Source organism: Stegostoma tigrinum, chromosome 12, assembly GCF_030684315.1.
Source record: "Stegostoma tigrinum isolate sSteTig4 chromosome 12, sSteTig4.hap1, whole genome shotgun sequence".
In the NCBI taxonomy this organism is placed as follows: domain Eukaryota; kingdom Metazoa; phylum Chordata; class Chondrichthyes; order Orectolobiformes; family Stegostomatidae; genus Stegostoma; species Stegostoma tigrinum.
Window position 1 is genome coordinate 72,178,024 of NC_081365.1, and position 18,014 is coordinate 72,196,037.

At 39.3% G+C, this 18,014-nt stretch overlaps 1 protein-coding gene across 4 annotated transcripts in view; it reads right to left on the reverse strand.

The window, feature by feature from the left end:
• fndc3a (fibronectin type III domain containing 3A) overlaps positions 1–18,014 on the reverse strand; it is a 196,854-nt gene that overhangs the window by 46,777 nt on the left and 132,063 nt on the right. For all 4 annotated transcript variants that reach the window (XM_048540247.2, XM_048540250.2, XM_048540249.2 and 1 more), the window contains 5 exons: positions 13,641–13,779; positions 12,828–12,881; positions 5,620–5,744; positions 2,135–2,309; positions 941–1,027 (listed from right to left, as the gene is read on the reverse strand). In XM_048540247.2, the coding sequence (XP_048396204.1) occupies positions 941–1,027; positions 2,135–2,309; positions 5,620–5,744; positions 12,828–12,881; positions 13,641–13,779 (580 nt within the window). The remainder of the gene's footprint in view (positions 1–940; positions 1,028–2,134; positions 2,310–5,619; positions 5,745–12,827; positions 12,882–13,640; positions 13,780–18,014) is intronic.

An 18,014-nucleotide genomic window follows, 5' to 3' on the forward strand; every position in this document is an offset into this window, starting at 1 on the left:
AAAGCTGTCTGTCTAGATGGACGCAGGATTTTCAATAAGGTGGAAGAACTAATGGCACAAATGGAAGCAATCAAGTACGATCACTGGACTTGAGATGTATAAATGTGGAGTGACTGTGGCTGGGAACTGAACGTTCAAGGGTGTTCACCATTCAGAACAAGAAGCAAAAAGGAAAATGAGGTGTGGCAGCACCTTTAATAATTGATGCAATAGGTACAGAGAGAGGGATCTCAGGCTGGAAAATCAAGAGAAAGAGGGGGGAGCTAAGAAACAGCAAAGGCTGGTACAAGTCATTTACAGGCCACCAAATATTTTTCACCTGCTGTTCTTGGCTTTTTCAATTATCTGTTTTTCCTCTAATTATAGAATCAGCCATTTATTTTCATCAGTATGTTATGCAGCTAAGCAAAAATCCTTTTGAATTAGAAGACAAATTCAGAATGAAGTCAAAAGGCTAGAACTGTAACTTGTCCCTCACTATGGTAAACGATGACTATATTTCTAATGGCAGGAGAGTTGAAGGAGATGTGTTATGAAGCCTACCAATGTGTCAAACATGTTAACATCTCCATGTAACTTGATGCTCTAATAAGCTGCTCAAGTATTGCCTAATATAAATATAAATTTTATAAATATTATCTTGCCTTATTCAATTTGGTCAGCAAATTGATTTCAGTTGTTTCCATTATAAATTGTCAGAAAGAATATCCTGCATTTAAGACCATCATTTAGTATTTCATTATGACTGTACACTGCTTAATGATTATTGTTTTCAGCCTCACCCATCATTTAGGACGTGACAGAATGATGCAAGACAAAAGAAGATAATGTTTTTTTGACAACAGATCTCCTGGTGGGAGTTGCTATAAGCAGGAGCAGAGGTTAGTAACATAATTCTCTTCTAATAAACTAAGAACACAAATTTTTCCAACATACGTACCCTAAATTTATACGTACTTTTTCTTCTAAGGTTTTTAATTGTGTACACAAGATCCTCACCATCATATTTTGGTTTAAATCCATATCCCTAAAGGCAAAAATTTTACATAAAGTCATGAAAATTTGAAGAAACAAAAGCTAGTTCCTTAAATATTTTCAAATCTCTGCTCTAAAATATTATGTTGTATTTTGGAATGGTGAGCTTGAAGGTTTTGATCTAAATATGCTTCTGGTACAATAGACAACTACTACAGAAACAGAAAACACTTCATGAACTATCAGGTATTTGTTGGCACAATACTTAACATCCAAGATGAACACCTTGTTGTTCTCCACTCCAAGTAGGATTTTTCTCTGGGTTGTTGTGGGAGGACTTGGATGAATTTTGTGCTCAAGGTGAAGCAACTGGTAATTAAAAACATTTTATCACCCAGTGTCATCCTCAAGTTATCCCACAACAGAAATTGGATAGTTTCCATTTATTTTGGCAGAATCTGTTCTTAAAGGGTTAGTTCTACAAAAGAATACAATTCAATTCTTGCACATCTAGTCTGTTCTCTTTACTTTGCTGTCAGTGCTCAAGAGACAAAAGTTACAACTGCTCAAGTGAAAAAGACGAGCTGCAATCAGGCCACAGTGGTTATAAAAAAGCAGGGGCCCAGATAACAAATAACATAACAAATAACCACTTACACATGATACAGCTGGTCTTTATATCATAAGTGGAGTCTTGGCTTCAAACTTTGAAAAAGACCCGATTGCATCAGTGAGATTTTTTTTTCCTTCTCACCAGGAAATTTTGGTTCCAATCCCTATATATTTGAACAGTTAAGGCTCTTATGCCAGAAAGGAAGAATCTTTATTCCACCTAGCTTTAGGTCTGAAGCCAGTCCCAACTGATAACAGAGCACCATGCCAAGCCACATTCATTCTCTTATTCAAGAGAGATCATTCAAGTATGCTAAATAATCAAATAAAAGTACTGCAGGCATTGAATATCTGCAATTAAAACCAAGTGCTGGAGAAACTCAGCAGAACTATCAGCATCTGTGGAGACAGTTAACATTTTGAGTCCACTATAGTTCCAAAGACAAGTCACATCAGGATCAAAACATTAACTGTGTTTCTCCTCCAAAAAAATCTGCCAGACCTGCTGATTTCATCAACAGCGTTTGATGATAAAATATGAACTTACTGAGGTTTCATCTTCCATTTCTAAAATATAACTAATGCCCTCATCAGATAAGGCTCCCAAAGGCTTGCTCCAACGTAACGACAACCATGTAATGCCTGCTTTAACAAGCTGTGGACTTGCTGGTGTTGGAGGGACACTGCCAGTAGTGTAGAAAAGCACCTCTTCACTGAAGTCACTGTTGGAGGAAGCGTCACATTTTTAAGAGTACACATCATAAATATTTGGCATTTGATGTCTCTCTAAATTTCCAGCCACGTTAAAAGCATTTCATATAAACATAACAAAGAGGAACAAAGGAAATCAGTTGACCAGTTAAAGAGAGTGCCGCCATTCTATAAGATTATGGATGATCTGTTTGGGTTTCAGGTTCCACATTCTCATCCAACCTGTGACAGATAACCCTCGATTTCCCTGCAACAAGACTCCATACATAGAGTCACAGAGCTGTAAAGCATGGAAACAGACCCTTTGATCCAACTCATTCGTGCTAACCAGATATCCTAAATTAGTCTCATTTGCCAGCAATTGGCCCATATCCCTCTCAACGCTTCCTATTCATATATCCATCCAGATGCCTCTTAAATTTGTGATTGCACCACTCGCCACCACTTCCTCTGGCAGCTCATTCCCTACATGCATCACCCTCTGCATGAAAAAGTTGGCCCTTAGGTGCCTTTTATATCTTTGCCCTCTCACCACAAATCAACGCCCTCTAGTTTTGGACTCGGCTACCTGGGCTATTCACCCTATCAATGTGCCTCATGACTTTCTAAACCTCTATGAAGGTCACCCCTCAGCCTCTGACACTGCATGGAAAATAGCCGAGCCTATTTAGCTTCTCCCAGTAGCTCAAACGCTCCAACCCTAGCAACATCCTTGTAAATCTTTTATGAACCCTTTCAAGTTTCACAACAGCCTTCCTATAGGAAGGGAGACCAGAAATGCATGCAGTATTCCAAATGTGGTCTGACCAATGTCCCGTACAGCCGCAACATGACATCCCAATTCCTTTATTCAATGTACTGACTATTAAAGGCATGCATACCAAACGCCTTCTTCACTATCCTTTCAAGGAACTATGAAAATGCACTCCAAGGTCTCTTTGTTCAGAAATACTCTCCAGGACCATACCATTAAGTACATAAGTCCTGCACTGATTTGCCTTTTCAAATGCTGCATTTATCACATTTATCTAAATTAAACTCCATCTGCCACTTCTTGACCCATTGGCCCATCCGATCAAGGTCCCGTTGTACTCGGAGATAACCTCCTTCACTGTCCACTACACTCCAATTTTGGTGTTATTTGCAAACGTACCAACCATACTTATGTTCACACCCAAATCACTCATACGAATGACAAGAAGCAGTGGACCCAGCACTGATCCTTGCAGCACAGGTCTTCAGACTGAAAAGCAATGCTCTACCACCGCTCTCTGTCTTCCAAGTCAGTTCTGCATCCAAATGATTACTTCTCCATGTATTCCATGTGATCTAACCTTGCTAACCAGTCTATAATGAGGAAACTTGTCGAACACCATACTGAAGTCCAAATAGATCATGTCCACTGCTCTGTGACTTGAAAATATTCAACGAGCCTGCCTCCGCTAAATTCTGAGGCATAGAGTTCTAAAACTGCATAATACTCAGAGAAAGAAAAATCTCCTAAGATCGGTCTTTAAAAAATAACCCCTTTTTGAATTCCTTACCTCAGGTAATTGTTTCAAGCGTGTCAGAGTGGGGCAAATCTTGAACCACTAACACATTATTAACGGCACTGCTCCAGGATATAAATCCTGTTTGGTAATCAATAAATAAGCTGACCACTGATGGGCTCCTCATCAGTTCTTAGTTAAAAAGTTATTTCAGAATATCCAATCACATCAGCTTACCTGATCCCTGCTTTCAGACGTGTTTGAACACAAGTAATAGATATAAAAATGTCAGCAGTATACTTGAAAAGTTTTGTAATAAATACCTTTATGAATACATAGCTCGAAAGTAAAAGAATAATTTTGCTTTTATATTTATTCAAAGTTGTTTACTTTTCAAGTGCTTCTCTGATGAGACCGTTTATACCATTCTTTTTCTCAACCTATAATGCTGCTGGTGACATTTGCTGAATGAGAGTGACACATGATGCAGTAAGAAAAAACATGCTATTGAAAGGTCAAGCAATTTTTATCCCCCTCATTTGGAAGTGTACCAATAAAAAGATGCATCATCCAACCGTAAGCGGCAGGTGGCCTTGGGACTTGGAACAGACTTTATCTGGTCATTAAGGCCAGTGCTGTAAATATTGAACTGCTTGCTTTGCTGGAATTATGGAAAACTGTAAATCAGAACTCTTTCTGATACAACACATAAAAGAAACAATTAATAAGAGCAGTTAACCCTGAATGTTTTGATCAATCTGCATATAATGAGGTTAGGACATAGATTGATCAAATTCATTCAGATCATGAATGATGATGGCCTTGTAGCACAACTTGGGAATAATTTTTTTTTCTGTTATATAAATACACACCAGTTTATGGGTATAATGCAATATTGATAAAGGAAATACATTCATGTTAGCTTTTGACCATGATTCCCAATTTTATAGATTGCAATTAAGCCCACAGAATCATAGCACCTCTACAGCTGTCATGGGGAGAACGTGCAAATTCCATACAGACAGTTGTCCAAGGGTGGAATTGAACCTGGGTTACTGGCGCTGTGAGGTAGCACCACTGAGCCAGAATACTGCTATCGATAATGAGTTTCAAGAATTGCTAGATCCTACAGAACAAATAATAAAATCCTAGTGATCCCTCGCTATGTGCAGCTGCCTCAAAGATTCCTCTGGGCTTCATGGCAACTGGTTTGCAGATTACTTACCCTATACCGCAAACTGGAATTAGTTCAAATGGGAATCTCTTTTGATCTGTTTACACAATGAAAAGGATCAGTGTGGAATACCAGTTAGGAATTCTTCAGTGCTCACAGGCAAATATCCTTCAACTATATCTACAGACAAAATGCATACACCTTGCTTTGGTAGAGGATCAATACAATTATGCTTTTTTTAAAATCAAACATGGGAAAGAGAAAGGGGAGTGAGAGTTTAGAAAATGGGAGGTTCTATTTCATCAATCAGTCCCCTTTTCCTACCCCCAAGGGTTCCTTTCTCTTCATTTCTGCCCATCAGTTTTTGGCCCTCTACAATCAACATCTATCTGAAAGTAACAAGAGGTTTGCTTTCGTATTCTGCTAATTGTTCATATCCCTGAAATTTTCCAGTCCTAACACACCAAACACATCCTAACACTCCAACCATCAATTCTATTCCATACATTCAGTTGTGAATAATCATCCAAGTGGCTGATTTTTGAACAATCTTATTAGCACATTACTGTTCAGGCCAGGTTTGGGCCAGTACTTGACATTGAAAACAGACTAAAAGTAGTATACGAAAATCATGCCTTTCCATTTGAATACACTCACCTCATCCCAAGTTCATTCATAGCTGCTAACTTAAATCTGTATCCTGTGGCTGGTGATAGCTTAACAACTTTGAATTGTTTCTGTGGTCCAAAATAACATTGGGAAAATTCACTGTTCCCTTTCCCCTATGAAATAGATCAGATTTGTCAAAAATACAAAGCAGCAGCAGAAAGGAAAAGCTATTAGTTCTATCAAATCAATTTCTTCAGAAACGAGTAAGTAATTTGACACAAACTCCCTTTCACTGAGCACATTGACTTTCATGAATTGTCCTGAAATGGTCAGTTTTCACTTACTTTTCTACATATAGTGGGTTCTAGCAATTTTCAAATGGACATTAAATTCAGTGACACATAAAACAATTGAATGTTCTCCATTTTAATTACTGGTGTAACATTCTGTACTGCTGGTATCAACCTGCTCAAGAAAGGAAGTCTTTGCAAGATTACGAGTAAGCCACCCCAATTCTCAACTATTTTGTTTAGTATTCTCACTGAAACACATCTAAGCTTGGCTTAATCTGTTAATAAATTTGTTAATTGTTTTTTATACTTATAATTGTAAGCTACTCCACTTCACTAACAAATATGCAAATATTGTTGAATCTTTAACATCAAATGCTCTTCTTCCAAGATGAAGGTAAAAATAATAAAATCATCCTGCCATTCTCTACTATCAACACATACAACATTGTTTAGACAGTCCATCTCCTCTATTACCATAAAACTATTTTAAAAAAACTTTATATTTTGCACTTCGGGGGGTGTTCCACAGGTCACAAACCATGGGAAAGATACACCAACAAACCGAGTGTTATAAAAATTCAAAATCTATACATCAGTAACAATGAAAAACTTTGCAATCCTAATAGAGACTGGAAAAGCAACAGTGAGCTTCTGAAGCCTGTTTAGCACAATTTGCTTGATCAGTTGTTTAATGACTGCATGTGAAGGGTGCACTGTTCTTTCTGGTTCGTGGATCAAGTGATCACAGTAAAATGATTTTGGTTAGCTGAACTAAAACAAAAGTGCAATCTAAATAATTAGATTAATAGAAGAGAACCAATATTGGTTGGTTGAGAATGGGCCTTGACAGCACATACAGCAAGCAGATCATGATGCAAACTGGTATGCACCACTGAACAGTACATTAAATGGAACAAGGAATCCAGCATCAGTATTATTTAAAGGAATCATGACCTACTCATGATTAGTTGCTAGATTATTTCTTCTGACTGTCGGTACAATCGCAACTCTTTATGGAGACTTTCTATGATTGATTAAAGTTTGAACAGTTTCCACAGAGTGGTTTGAAGTTGAAATTATGTTCTATTCACTTACAAGCTTCTGCTGGAAGAAACTACTTCCAAGTAGACCAGGAAGGCAAGGCAGGGCAGATCACATTTGGAAGCTAACGCACTGTGGAACTGGGAGAATGAGGTCTGAAGCAGGAAGCCATATCCACAGAGGTTCTTTAGAGAATTATGTTATTCTCCAACAAAGTTGACCAATTCAGGAGATGTTGTAGGAGCAAATTACTGCAGATGCTGAAATCTGTACTGAAAACAAGACAGCATCCATGGAGATAGAGCACGCTAATGTTAAGTCTAGATGAGTTTTCATTGAGCTGAAGTGAAGTGTGTAGGGGCAGCACTTATATTAATAGATGGGGGAGGTGGGGCTGTGGGGAGGAAAGATGTTGATAGTTCAGATTGAGTGATCAGAATGCGAGAATAGGTTTACAAAAGAAGTCATGATTAAAATGTGCTGGCTGCTGCAATCACAGGGCAAGATGAAAATTCCTTGCAACTATCAAGGCGCCTATGATTCTTAAAATGTGTGTATCAGCCTCTTTCTCAACTGCAGCTTGTTGTAGAAGCAACATCTCAGTTTGCAACTCGCTGTGGATGTCATTAAAACTCTCCATACACAAGGGCATAATAAAATGTGAGGCTGGATGAACACAGCAGGCCCAGCAGCATCTCAGGAGCACAAAAGCTGACGTTTCGGGCCTAGACCCTTCATCAGAGATGGGGATGGGGTGAGGGTTTTGGAATAAATAGGGAGAGAGGGGGAGGCAGACTGAAGATCGGTCTGCCTCACCCTCTCTCCCTATTTAATCCAGAACCCTCACCAAACCCCCTCTCTGAAGAAGGGTCTAGGCCCGAAACGTCAGCTTTTGAGCTCCTGAGATGCTGCTGGGCCTGCTGTGTTCATCCAGCCTCACATTTTATTATCTTGGATTCTCCAGCATCTGCAGTTCCCATTATCACCCATACACAAGGGCAGTTTTATCTCATTCTCTCTTAACTGAGTAAGCACAACGGTTTGCAGATTGCATGGTACATCCTTCAGAGTGTCTATGAGTGAATGATTACTATCTTGTGCAAACCTCAAATGAAATTACCAATCTTCACTTTCTTTTACATAGCATCTTTCATAATGATCAGACGCCTAAGCACTTTACCTACAATGACTAATTTTGAAATGTAGTCACTGCTGCAATGGAGGCAAGTTGAAGCAATTTGCATATAGTAAATCTCTATAAACAGCAATTTGATAACTAACAATCAGCTAATCTTATTTTGTCAAGTTGATTAAGAGGGTATATGGTGCTGTTTCTTTTAATTGGTGGTAGCTGTGACAAAGCAGAACTCCTCTGGACTGCAGTGGACAGTCGGCCTTCAATTTCGTGCTCAGATCCTAGAATGGAACTTGATCCCAGCTTCAAGAATGAAGAGGGATTCCACACATTCGATGTCTACTTTGGGCATGGTGCATGATTCGAGAACTCTGCCACATAATCCATGCACACACATACACAGCAGGCAAAGTTTTGCTGCTGCAAGGTACATACTCACCCTGAAGCAACACCTTTGCTGCAGGATTCTTCTGGAGATATCCTTCAGTGCTCACCAGATCAGGTATATGTTTTTGAGTGGTATCCTGCATTCTGCACTAATAAGCATCTCTTGTGACCATTTTCAGGCCAAGAATCTGACACATGAATACAAAGGAAGAGGAAGCACAGGAAATTCAGTCCAACAGGAAGTTGAGCATCAGGAGAAACGAAAGGAGGCTACATCTCAGACAATGTTTTTCAGCTCAGGCTCTACTGACCATATAATTTATAAGTGATACTGACAAACTCAACAGGTCTTCAGTACCATGTTTCTTTCCTTATTTCTATTGCCGGCCACCCCATTGTCCTTTGTCTGATGGCACCAAAATAAAAATCACCAGAAAATGTACATTTTTATTCAACTTTACAATTTCATTCCTTACATTATACATACAGAAATAAACTTATAATCGGTGTGGATTTCCCTTGTGCTCCATTTCCCCAAACCTTTGCCTATCCTACTGTATCTACAGCGTGCTTCGTTAGTGGCTGCAGCAGTCATGGTGAAAAGTTGCTTACATTAACCGTGGTTGGCTGTTATGCAGGCTGCACCATCACACCCTGGAGTGGCTGACTGATGAGAACCATCATGTGCACAGATAGTGCATGGGCAAGGGTAGGACTTTTGTCATTCTGAGAGAAGGCAAAGATTCAAATTCCATCAAGCCACTGCAACTCAGCTGGGTCAGTGGCTCAGCAATACTACTGATTTGTTAAGATCATACTGATATTCAAACAATCCTATCAAAAGTTATAATGGCAGCACAGTTTCCACTGAAACACTAATCTTTGCTGGTATCTACTTATTTTTCAGTCAAGGCTGTGACACTGACCATCAGACACAGAGGCAGATGGGTTCCATAGATGGAAATTATCACTTCTTCTATGGTGTTTGTTTTGAAATTCATTCAGATGTGTGTCTCATTGGCTGGTCCAGCATTTGTTCCCCATTTCTAATTGCCCTCGTGGTGTTGGTGATGAGCTGCCTTCTTGAATTGCAGGTCGTTTAGTTTAGGTATGCCCTCAACATTGTAGAAGGAGGTCCTAGGATTGTGACCCAGCAATAGTGAAGAACAGTGAAGAATGGCAATGTATTTCCAAGTCAAGAGTGGCTTACAGAGATACTTACAGGTATTTTTGTTCCCATGCAGCCACTAAACTTGTCTTTTCAGATTGTAGTGGCCTGGAAGGGCAATGTCTAAGGAGCACTGGTGAATTTCTGCTGTGTATCTTGGAGATGGTACATACTGTATGTTGGACAGGATGGGTTTCAAGCTCTTTTCAAATGTTGGTGCTGGTTTAATTTATGCTCCTTGACGCTGTGCATGGGAAACCTTTGCACAAACCATTGAATTACATATAACCTTCACAGATAATAAAAACAGAAAAAGCTGAAAACACTCAGCAGGTCTGGCAGCATCCGAGTTGGGAAATCCAGTTGACAGTTTTGGCCTGTGATCTTTCATTAGATAGGATGTTGTCAGAATTGTTGTGCACTTCAAGCAGGTTCTATTTAGCATCCAGCATTTGACGTTGCATTAGCCTCTTCTGTATCCTGGCAAAGTCCTCATCTAAGTCACCTACTGCACAACTAATTAAAGACATCACCTTCAGGACAGCAGTATCCAGACTGTACTTGCTCCTCGTGCACGCTTCTGTACACCTGGGTTTGGTGTCTCACATGCAAATAGGCTCCTGCATTCCAGCCTCTTAAAATATGTGTACAGTCAGTTTCTGCTGACTATGTTTGTAAAAAAAAAGTGATGGTGCCTCTTCAGCTTCACTGGTTTTCCTCCTCTTCTGAATTAGAACATTGTTCTTTCTTCTCTGAAGTGTAAAAGGGACAAGGGCTGGATTGAGTTACAGGGAGAGGTGAGGAGAAACAAAACGTGTGTTTACACCATCTACAGCTTGAGAATCCGATGACCCTGGGAGACGAGGGAGAAGTGGGATGACAAGAAAGGGATAAGGTATTTAATTCTCCTCTCCAACAACGCCTGCCCTGCCAGTGGCCAAGCTCTTTTGCAGTTCCACTTCCCAGGACACTCGGCAGGTTAGCTGGTCCTTCTCCAGCTCATTGTTACTGCCTCCGTTATGTATCACTTTTGCCTACCAGAATGTTAGAATTGTTTCAGTGCTGCTTCAATGTATTTGGATGATGTAAATGTCATGGTGAATGGCTGCCAGAATTTGCAACTTGACGGCTGGAGGTACAAGGGCGAGGTAAAATAAATGAATGGTTGGGCATTGTGTTAGTCAGTAAAGGTATAGTGGCTTAAGCAACGGGTGAGGCCAAGTGTATAGTTAGTACAAGATGCCATTTGAAGGTGAAGTTGAAGTTGAAGATGAAGATGAAGATGAACTCTCTTACCTTGACAATTCACATGAGATCCTTAAACTTTTTCCTGCACCATTAATGCAACATGAGTCCTGGCTTTTCTAACTTCATGCAATTAGGTTTATTTCCTTCGTTCAAAACCACAAAATCCTGTGGTTTTCTTGGGTTACAAATTTTATCAACTTTTAAAAAGTTACTGATCCCTTAATAGATCATTACAGTTATATACAAGATTGCCAAATTTATGTTATGTTACTTAAACACGTTGAAAAACTACTTAATTTCTTGTAAAGCTGGTTTATTAGCTCATTAAGTAAATTCTCATGTTTCACACTTCTACCATTTCTAACTAAATACAAAATGGCTTTAGAGAGGCAAACAGACCAAATGTATTGACATATGATTATGTTTAAATCCAGTAAAATGTTATTGGCTACAGTCAGAGATGTAGTTCTGGAAACAACATTATGGGAGCAATGTGATTGTGCTGAAGAAGGCGCAGAAGAGATCTACCAGGATGTTGTCAGAGCTGGAGAATTTCTGCTACAAAAAAGGGATTGGACAGACTAGACTGATTTCCTTAGAGCAGAGGAGATCGTGAGGGGACATCACTGAAATGTATAAAATTATGAGCGGCATAGATAGGGTAAAGAGGAAGAAACTTTTCTATTTGATGGAGGTATCAACTGACCAGGGGCAGAGACTGAAGATAAGGCACTTAAGGTTTAGAAGGGATGACAAAGAAAAAAAATTCAGAGTTTGATGCGAATCTGGAATTGCTGGCTGTAAGGGCAGTAGAGGCAGAAACCCCCATAATATTTAAGTAGGATTTAGATGCACACTTGTGATGCCAAGGCGTACAAGGCTTGGGCCAAGGGGATTAGAAATAATTAGATAGTCCAATGTAGACACATTGCTATAAAAGGGACTTCATCTGTTCTACAGATCTGTAAGGTTTTAACATAAATCTATAAATCTGGGGATCAAACTCTGCTGGGGCAGGTCATCAAAAAGTTCACTTTCAAAGGCATTGGAAATAAGATCCATTTATAACAGATAACAAGGTGTAGAGCTGGATGAACACAGCAGGCCAAACAGCATCAGAAGAGCAGGAAAGCTGACATTTCGGGTCTGCACCCTTCTTCAGAAAGCTGCATCATTTCTGAAGAAGGGTGCAGACCCGAAACGTCAGCTTTCCTGCTCCTCTGATGCTGCTTGGCCTGCTGTGTTCATCCAGCTCTACACCTTGTTATCTCAGATGCTCCAGCATCTGCAGTTCCTACGACCTCCATTCATATCAATTGTGAATTCACAAAGAAGATAACCACAGCGAAAATATCTCTTGTAATAGGTGAAATAATGGCATGAGAGATTATGTTAATAACCTTCCATAACAAGCAGAAGAATCTAATGCTATCAATATCATGGGTCACTGTGGCAAGCCTCCAAGTACACAATTTGCCAATACCAATTGATTATAAGTCTGTTTTTTGTGTACCACTGTAATATTTTGGCTTTTGATATTAGGTTTTATGCTAACCTAAGAAATAATCCAACATACAGTTATTACTTAGTTAGAAGCAAGTATTTCTGGTGGCTCACTACACATGATGACACCAAATTTTACACAGCAACATTAGTCTCAGTTTGATTCCTTATTGCTCCTGAGTTAATGGGACTAACAGTGATAATGCTATGAATTCCAAGGTTGGGACAGTGAAATTTCCACTTGGGTTCAGCATTCAGTGACCACAGATACAAATGTGTATGCTGAGTGAGGATATGGGCAAAGTAATGGAAGTATGTTCCTGTATCTTATTTCAATACGAATTATTTTTTTCCACCAGGGAGAAAAAGATGCGACAAAATACAAGTATGGAAATACATATGGAGATTAACTGCGTATCTGAATATATAATTATACTATTGTAGGATTTCTACGTGCCAATTTACAGCGAACTACACTTACCTCATCCCATTCCAGACTGTAATTGCTGACTTTGGAACCATTGTCACACGTAGCCTATAAAGGTTAAATAGAGTCAAAGTCTAACTCAACAGCAAGCTGTGCTAATAAAACAATTCTCAATCACTTGCAACTAATCACATTGCTAAGCATAAAATACAAACGAACTCAACTAAGAACAAGATAGATTACTGGTAAAATAATTAGACAAATTTTGGTAGAGATGCAGCAAATTTTCAGTTTGAAACAATCATTAATGATTTTCTATGCTATTAAAGATAGAACAGTTTTAGGTCTGGTATTTTCAAAATGTTCTGTAAGAGGAAGATATCAGAGATATAAGAGATAAGAGATACCTGGCAGAATAATTCAACAATAAGCATGTACAGACTGTTTAAGAGGTAAGACTAAAGATAAGGAATGTGAAAAGAACTCAAATAAATAACTAAGACAATCAGGGATTCTCAATCAATTGTCCAAAGTCACTCAAGATAGCAAACGCCTGGCCAAAGAGCAGAATAATTAATGAGGCTGTTGATGGTGAACACTGAACCTGCTAAGAATGATGAATGCAGGAGCACAGAGTTACAGTTGATCAATTTAATTCAGCTGGGCAACTCAAGATTGTAGATGCAGTCAGCATTGAGAAACTGCAGGATAAAGAAAAGGCAAGAAAAGGGAGTGACCCATGACTGAGCCAACGAATTCTGAAATGCAAGAAGTTGACAAAAATCAATTATTCAAAAAACTAAAACAAACTCACTTATAATAAGTAGCTCTGAAGTAACTGACTTTGATCTTGAGTATTTGTCTCACCTTCCACTGTAGGTTGAGGGAATGTTTGGTCCTGTTTATTATTCTAGGTGGCACTGGCGTGTCTGGTTCACTGCACAATGTTGTAAAACTCTCTGATTCCGATGGAGTCCCTCTTATTAGGTTAGACACTGCTTGCACCCTTTAGCAGACAAAATGGTATCATTAACCTAAGCAATGTAAGTAAGTTAATTGTATTCAACAAAAGCTAGTGGTTTGTTGAATAAAATTGAAAATCTGATTTTTAAAATAGAATTCCATCAACCAAAGTTACATTTATAACTTTTCAACTTTGCAAAAGATCTTATATTCACCACGAACCTGTAATTATTTAAATTTGTATATTTCCTTAAATGGACTGAACACATCTAAGATAATTCACAGATTGGAGGTGGGGGCTGGGAGTTTGGAGAAATTCAATTACCAAGCAGGGAAAAGAAGAATTAGGAAAGGTAGATGAAGGCAAGTTTAAACTGTAGTCTTGATTAAAGAAGTCAAGTGACATGATATAGCAGAGCAACTTTTGGAGAACGCAGGGAAGTAATCATTTAAGATTGTGCCACCCAAGATGGGGTAGATGGTGCCTGGTGTGAGTGGGGAGAAACAGACCACTGGAATGGAAGCTTGATGTCATCCTGGAGGGTCTACAGCTCCAGTCTAGAATGTAATACAAACAATGAAGAGGATAAGGAGCAAGAAGGAAACTGCATCGATGGCGGTCATCAGTGAGTAGGGAATCAATATTTAATGAGATGTGAGAACATGTATTTTTAGGTTACACCTCTTAATGCACAGGTTTGGAAAGGGATGCATGACTGGCACAGCAATTTGCAAATTGCTACAACCTCTCATCATTCAGTGCATTATCATGAATTGTTTTTGTGAGAACAAATCCCAAAGACCGTCCACAAGAATCTGAAACTTACGGTTGTCACGGAGCCTAACCATTTTTACTAATTCACAGGTGCCCCTACTGAAACTAGATTGTGGACCTGCCGTTTAAATACCTGTAACTACAAGAGTAAGAGGCTGAAATTCACCTCCTGACTCCAAAAGCCAGTTCCCCATCTACAAGGCTCAAGTCAGGGCTGTAATGGAATAGTCTCTGTTTCCATGCCTGAGAACAGCTCAAAGATGTCTGACAGCACACAGGACAAAATAACCCATTTAATTGGCAGCCCAACTAACTAAGTTTAATATTCAATCCTTTCACCACTGACAAGCAGTACTGTAGTTGTTGACTCCACCGACAAGATGCATTGCAACAAATCTCCATGCTCCTTGGACAGCAACTTTCAAACCTGCAACGCCCACCATCTAGAAGGACAGGAACACCAAATACAGGGGACCAGCATTATCTGCAGGTTCCGTCCAATTCACACACTATTTTGACTTGGAACTGCATCACTGTTCCTTCACAGTCACTGAGTCAAAATCCTAGAACTGCATTCCAAACAGCACTCTGTGTGAACCTACACCAAATTGACAGCAGTTGTTCAAGAATGCAGCACTCTACCATGCTTGCAAGTGTAATTAAGATGGTCAATAAGTGCTAGCCTAGTCGGCAGCACCTACTTCCTGCAAAAGAATTCAATAGAAACGCCAGTGAGCCCAATAACAGGTCTCACAGTTAAAAGTACATCACAGATATCCCAGAATGGTTGCATAGCTGAGAGGTCTGAGGTTCTGGACTCAGGTTCAAACCTCTACTGGGCCACGCATTCAAACCCCACTGCTTGGATCAGTGCAAGGGGGATTTCGCCTGAAAGAAACAGAGGCTGAGTGAGTGTATTTGGTAATTTGGTTCAGTGGGATTTGAGGCAGGAGACAAAGGCTGTTATGGAACAGGCCAGACCACCTCAAAATATTTTAAGAAGGTAGCCTAGATCCTAACTATTTCTTATTTTAAAGGTAGATGTGAAGTGCACGTTCCAGGTGTGATGCAACTGGTCAAACTACTCGACATTAAGCAGACTACAGTTTATTCAAACACTATAGTTAAAATACAAACGACAAAGAGGAATTTAGAACAATTACTATCAGAAAATTTAACCAAATAATAGATACATTACCTATTTCTAATTAACTGTTCCACTATAGTAGCAATAAACATATCCCTTGGCAAAAAGGTAAATTCAGACAGATTCATACATGCAGTTCCCAATCCAGGAGGAAACAACATTGAGAGATTTCAGAGAATGTAGCAGCTAAGAATAATTTACTTCATCTTCCAACCTTTCTGGGACCCCAAACAGCTTCTGACTGCGACAGCTAAAAACTAAAGGGCCTGGTCTGTGAGAATTGACCACGCTCCTTCCATTGTCACAATTCGTTATTAAAAAAACCTAACATCTCCTAGGTCATCTCCAGTAGCCAGTTCTAATCCTTTGCCTTTACACCCACGCTTCCAAAAAACCCAGGACAAAATAACATTTTTAAAGTGACAGCATTGCCATACCTCTCCCTTTAAATAAAAATGAATGATGTACATACAAAGATTTATATATGTTTATATACATTTTAAAACACTTAGTCTTATTCTATTCTACACTACAATACATATACATTATGTTGACTCAAAGCATGCAAACATTCACTACTACATTCTAGTTCAGTCCGCTTATGCCTGCCACCAAACGCTGTTTCTCATCAAAATCGCGACAACACATCGGCAATTACGTTTTCTCATCCTGCCATGTGTATCATTTTCAAATTGAATGGCTGCAATAATAAGCTTCATCTAAACACTCTGGAATTTTTGTCCCTAAATTTCTCCAAAAACTTTAATGTGTTATGATCAATATACATAATTGCCTGTATACTGTATACACATTACTGGCAATATAAACGATGAAATGTAACATGAACACCAAGCTCAAAGTTTCCTTCTCATTTGTGGAATATTTCTGTTGATGAGTACTCAATTTTCTGGAAAAATACCTGATAGGTCTTTCTATCTTTTTGTCATCTTCTTGCAAATGTACAGCACTGACACTCAAATCACTTGCATTGATAGCCACCTTGAACGCCTTTGTGTGATTAGGTGTGACTAACACTAGGGCAGCGGTTAACACTGCTTTGAGGCTGTTAGATGCCTTCTGACAGTATGCCATCCACTGAAATTTTCGGCACTTCTTCAATAAGTCAGTCAGTATAGCAACCACACTGATAAAATTTGATATGAACTTCTAATAAAACTCTGCTCAATCCCCAGGAATCATAGTACTGTTCTCTTCACCAATGGTATGGGAAGCTCCCCAATAACCTTTGTTTTACATTCCGTGGGGCCAACTGTCCACGTCTGATAACATGGCCAAGGAATGTGACCTCGGTTTTTTCAATTCACTCTTAGCCAGATTGATCACCAAGCCTGCCTCCCGAAGTCAATCGAATAATTCCAATTAATGTTGTAGATGTTCCTTCCATGTGTGATTTTTAATCACCAGGATTATCGATGTACACCACACAATTGGTTAATCCAGAAATGACTTTATTAGTTAGTCTCTGTTGTCTGTAGGCTTCTGGCACTACCTTGTATGCACTTAAGATGGTTTTCTTTACCTCCTCATACTCCCCAGATAACTCCATTGATAGTGATGCAAATACGTCTCTAGCTCTACCTACCAACTTTGTTTGGATCAAACAAAACCCACACAGCCACCACCCACTTCATTTCTCAAATGAAATGAGAAAGGCTTCTACATCTTTCTCTCAAACTGAGGTAATGTTTGAACATTTTTAAACACATCCCCACCAAGCCTATGACTGCGATGGGATTGCTCATCATCACAATCTTCCTCACTAAGTCTACCCTCCACCTTTACCTTTGCCCTTTTAAGTTGACTTTCCCCTCTAACTGCCAACTTCTGAAGTTCAAATTCTCTCTCCTTCCCCTGCTAGGGCCTTCCTCTCCTATTCTTTTTCCTCTGCTTTTAATCATAATTCAAACCGTTTTTATTTCCTTTTAATGTTCAAGGTGCTTCATTTGTATTTGAATTCTAGCCATTTCCAAAGATTCTGATGGCATTTTCAGCAAATTTAGATGTTGAGCTATTGTTGCAATTACCTCCCCTCTTCTCACAAAGGCAACCCTAACTCCAGCTTGAGAGCCAATTCCTCCAAAAAGTGCCTTGCTCACTTTTTAGAAAGCTTCCAAAGTCACCTTTTCCATCCCCAGAGTGAATTGAAAGAGCCATTACTACACACAGAATGCCTTTTTCAAAACAACCAAATTCAACACGTGAAACAAACGACACTAACATCTGCCATTCTCCGCCTTTTGAGTCCAACAATAATAAACCCAAATTGGAATTGCAGATTTCAATCGTACCAAGAGCTGCCCGATTTGTAATGGAACAGACCAGACCCTCTCAAAAT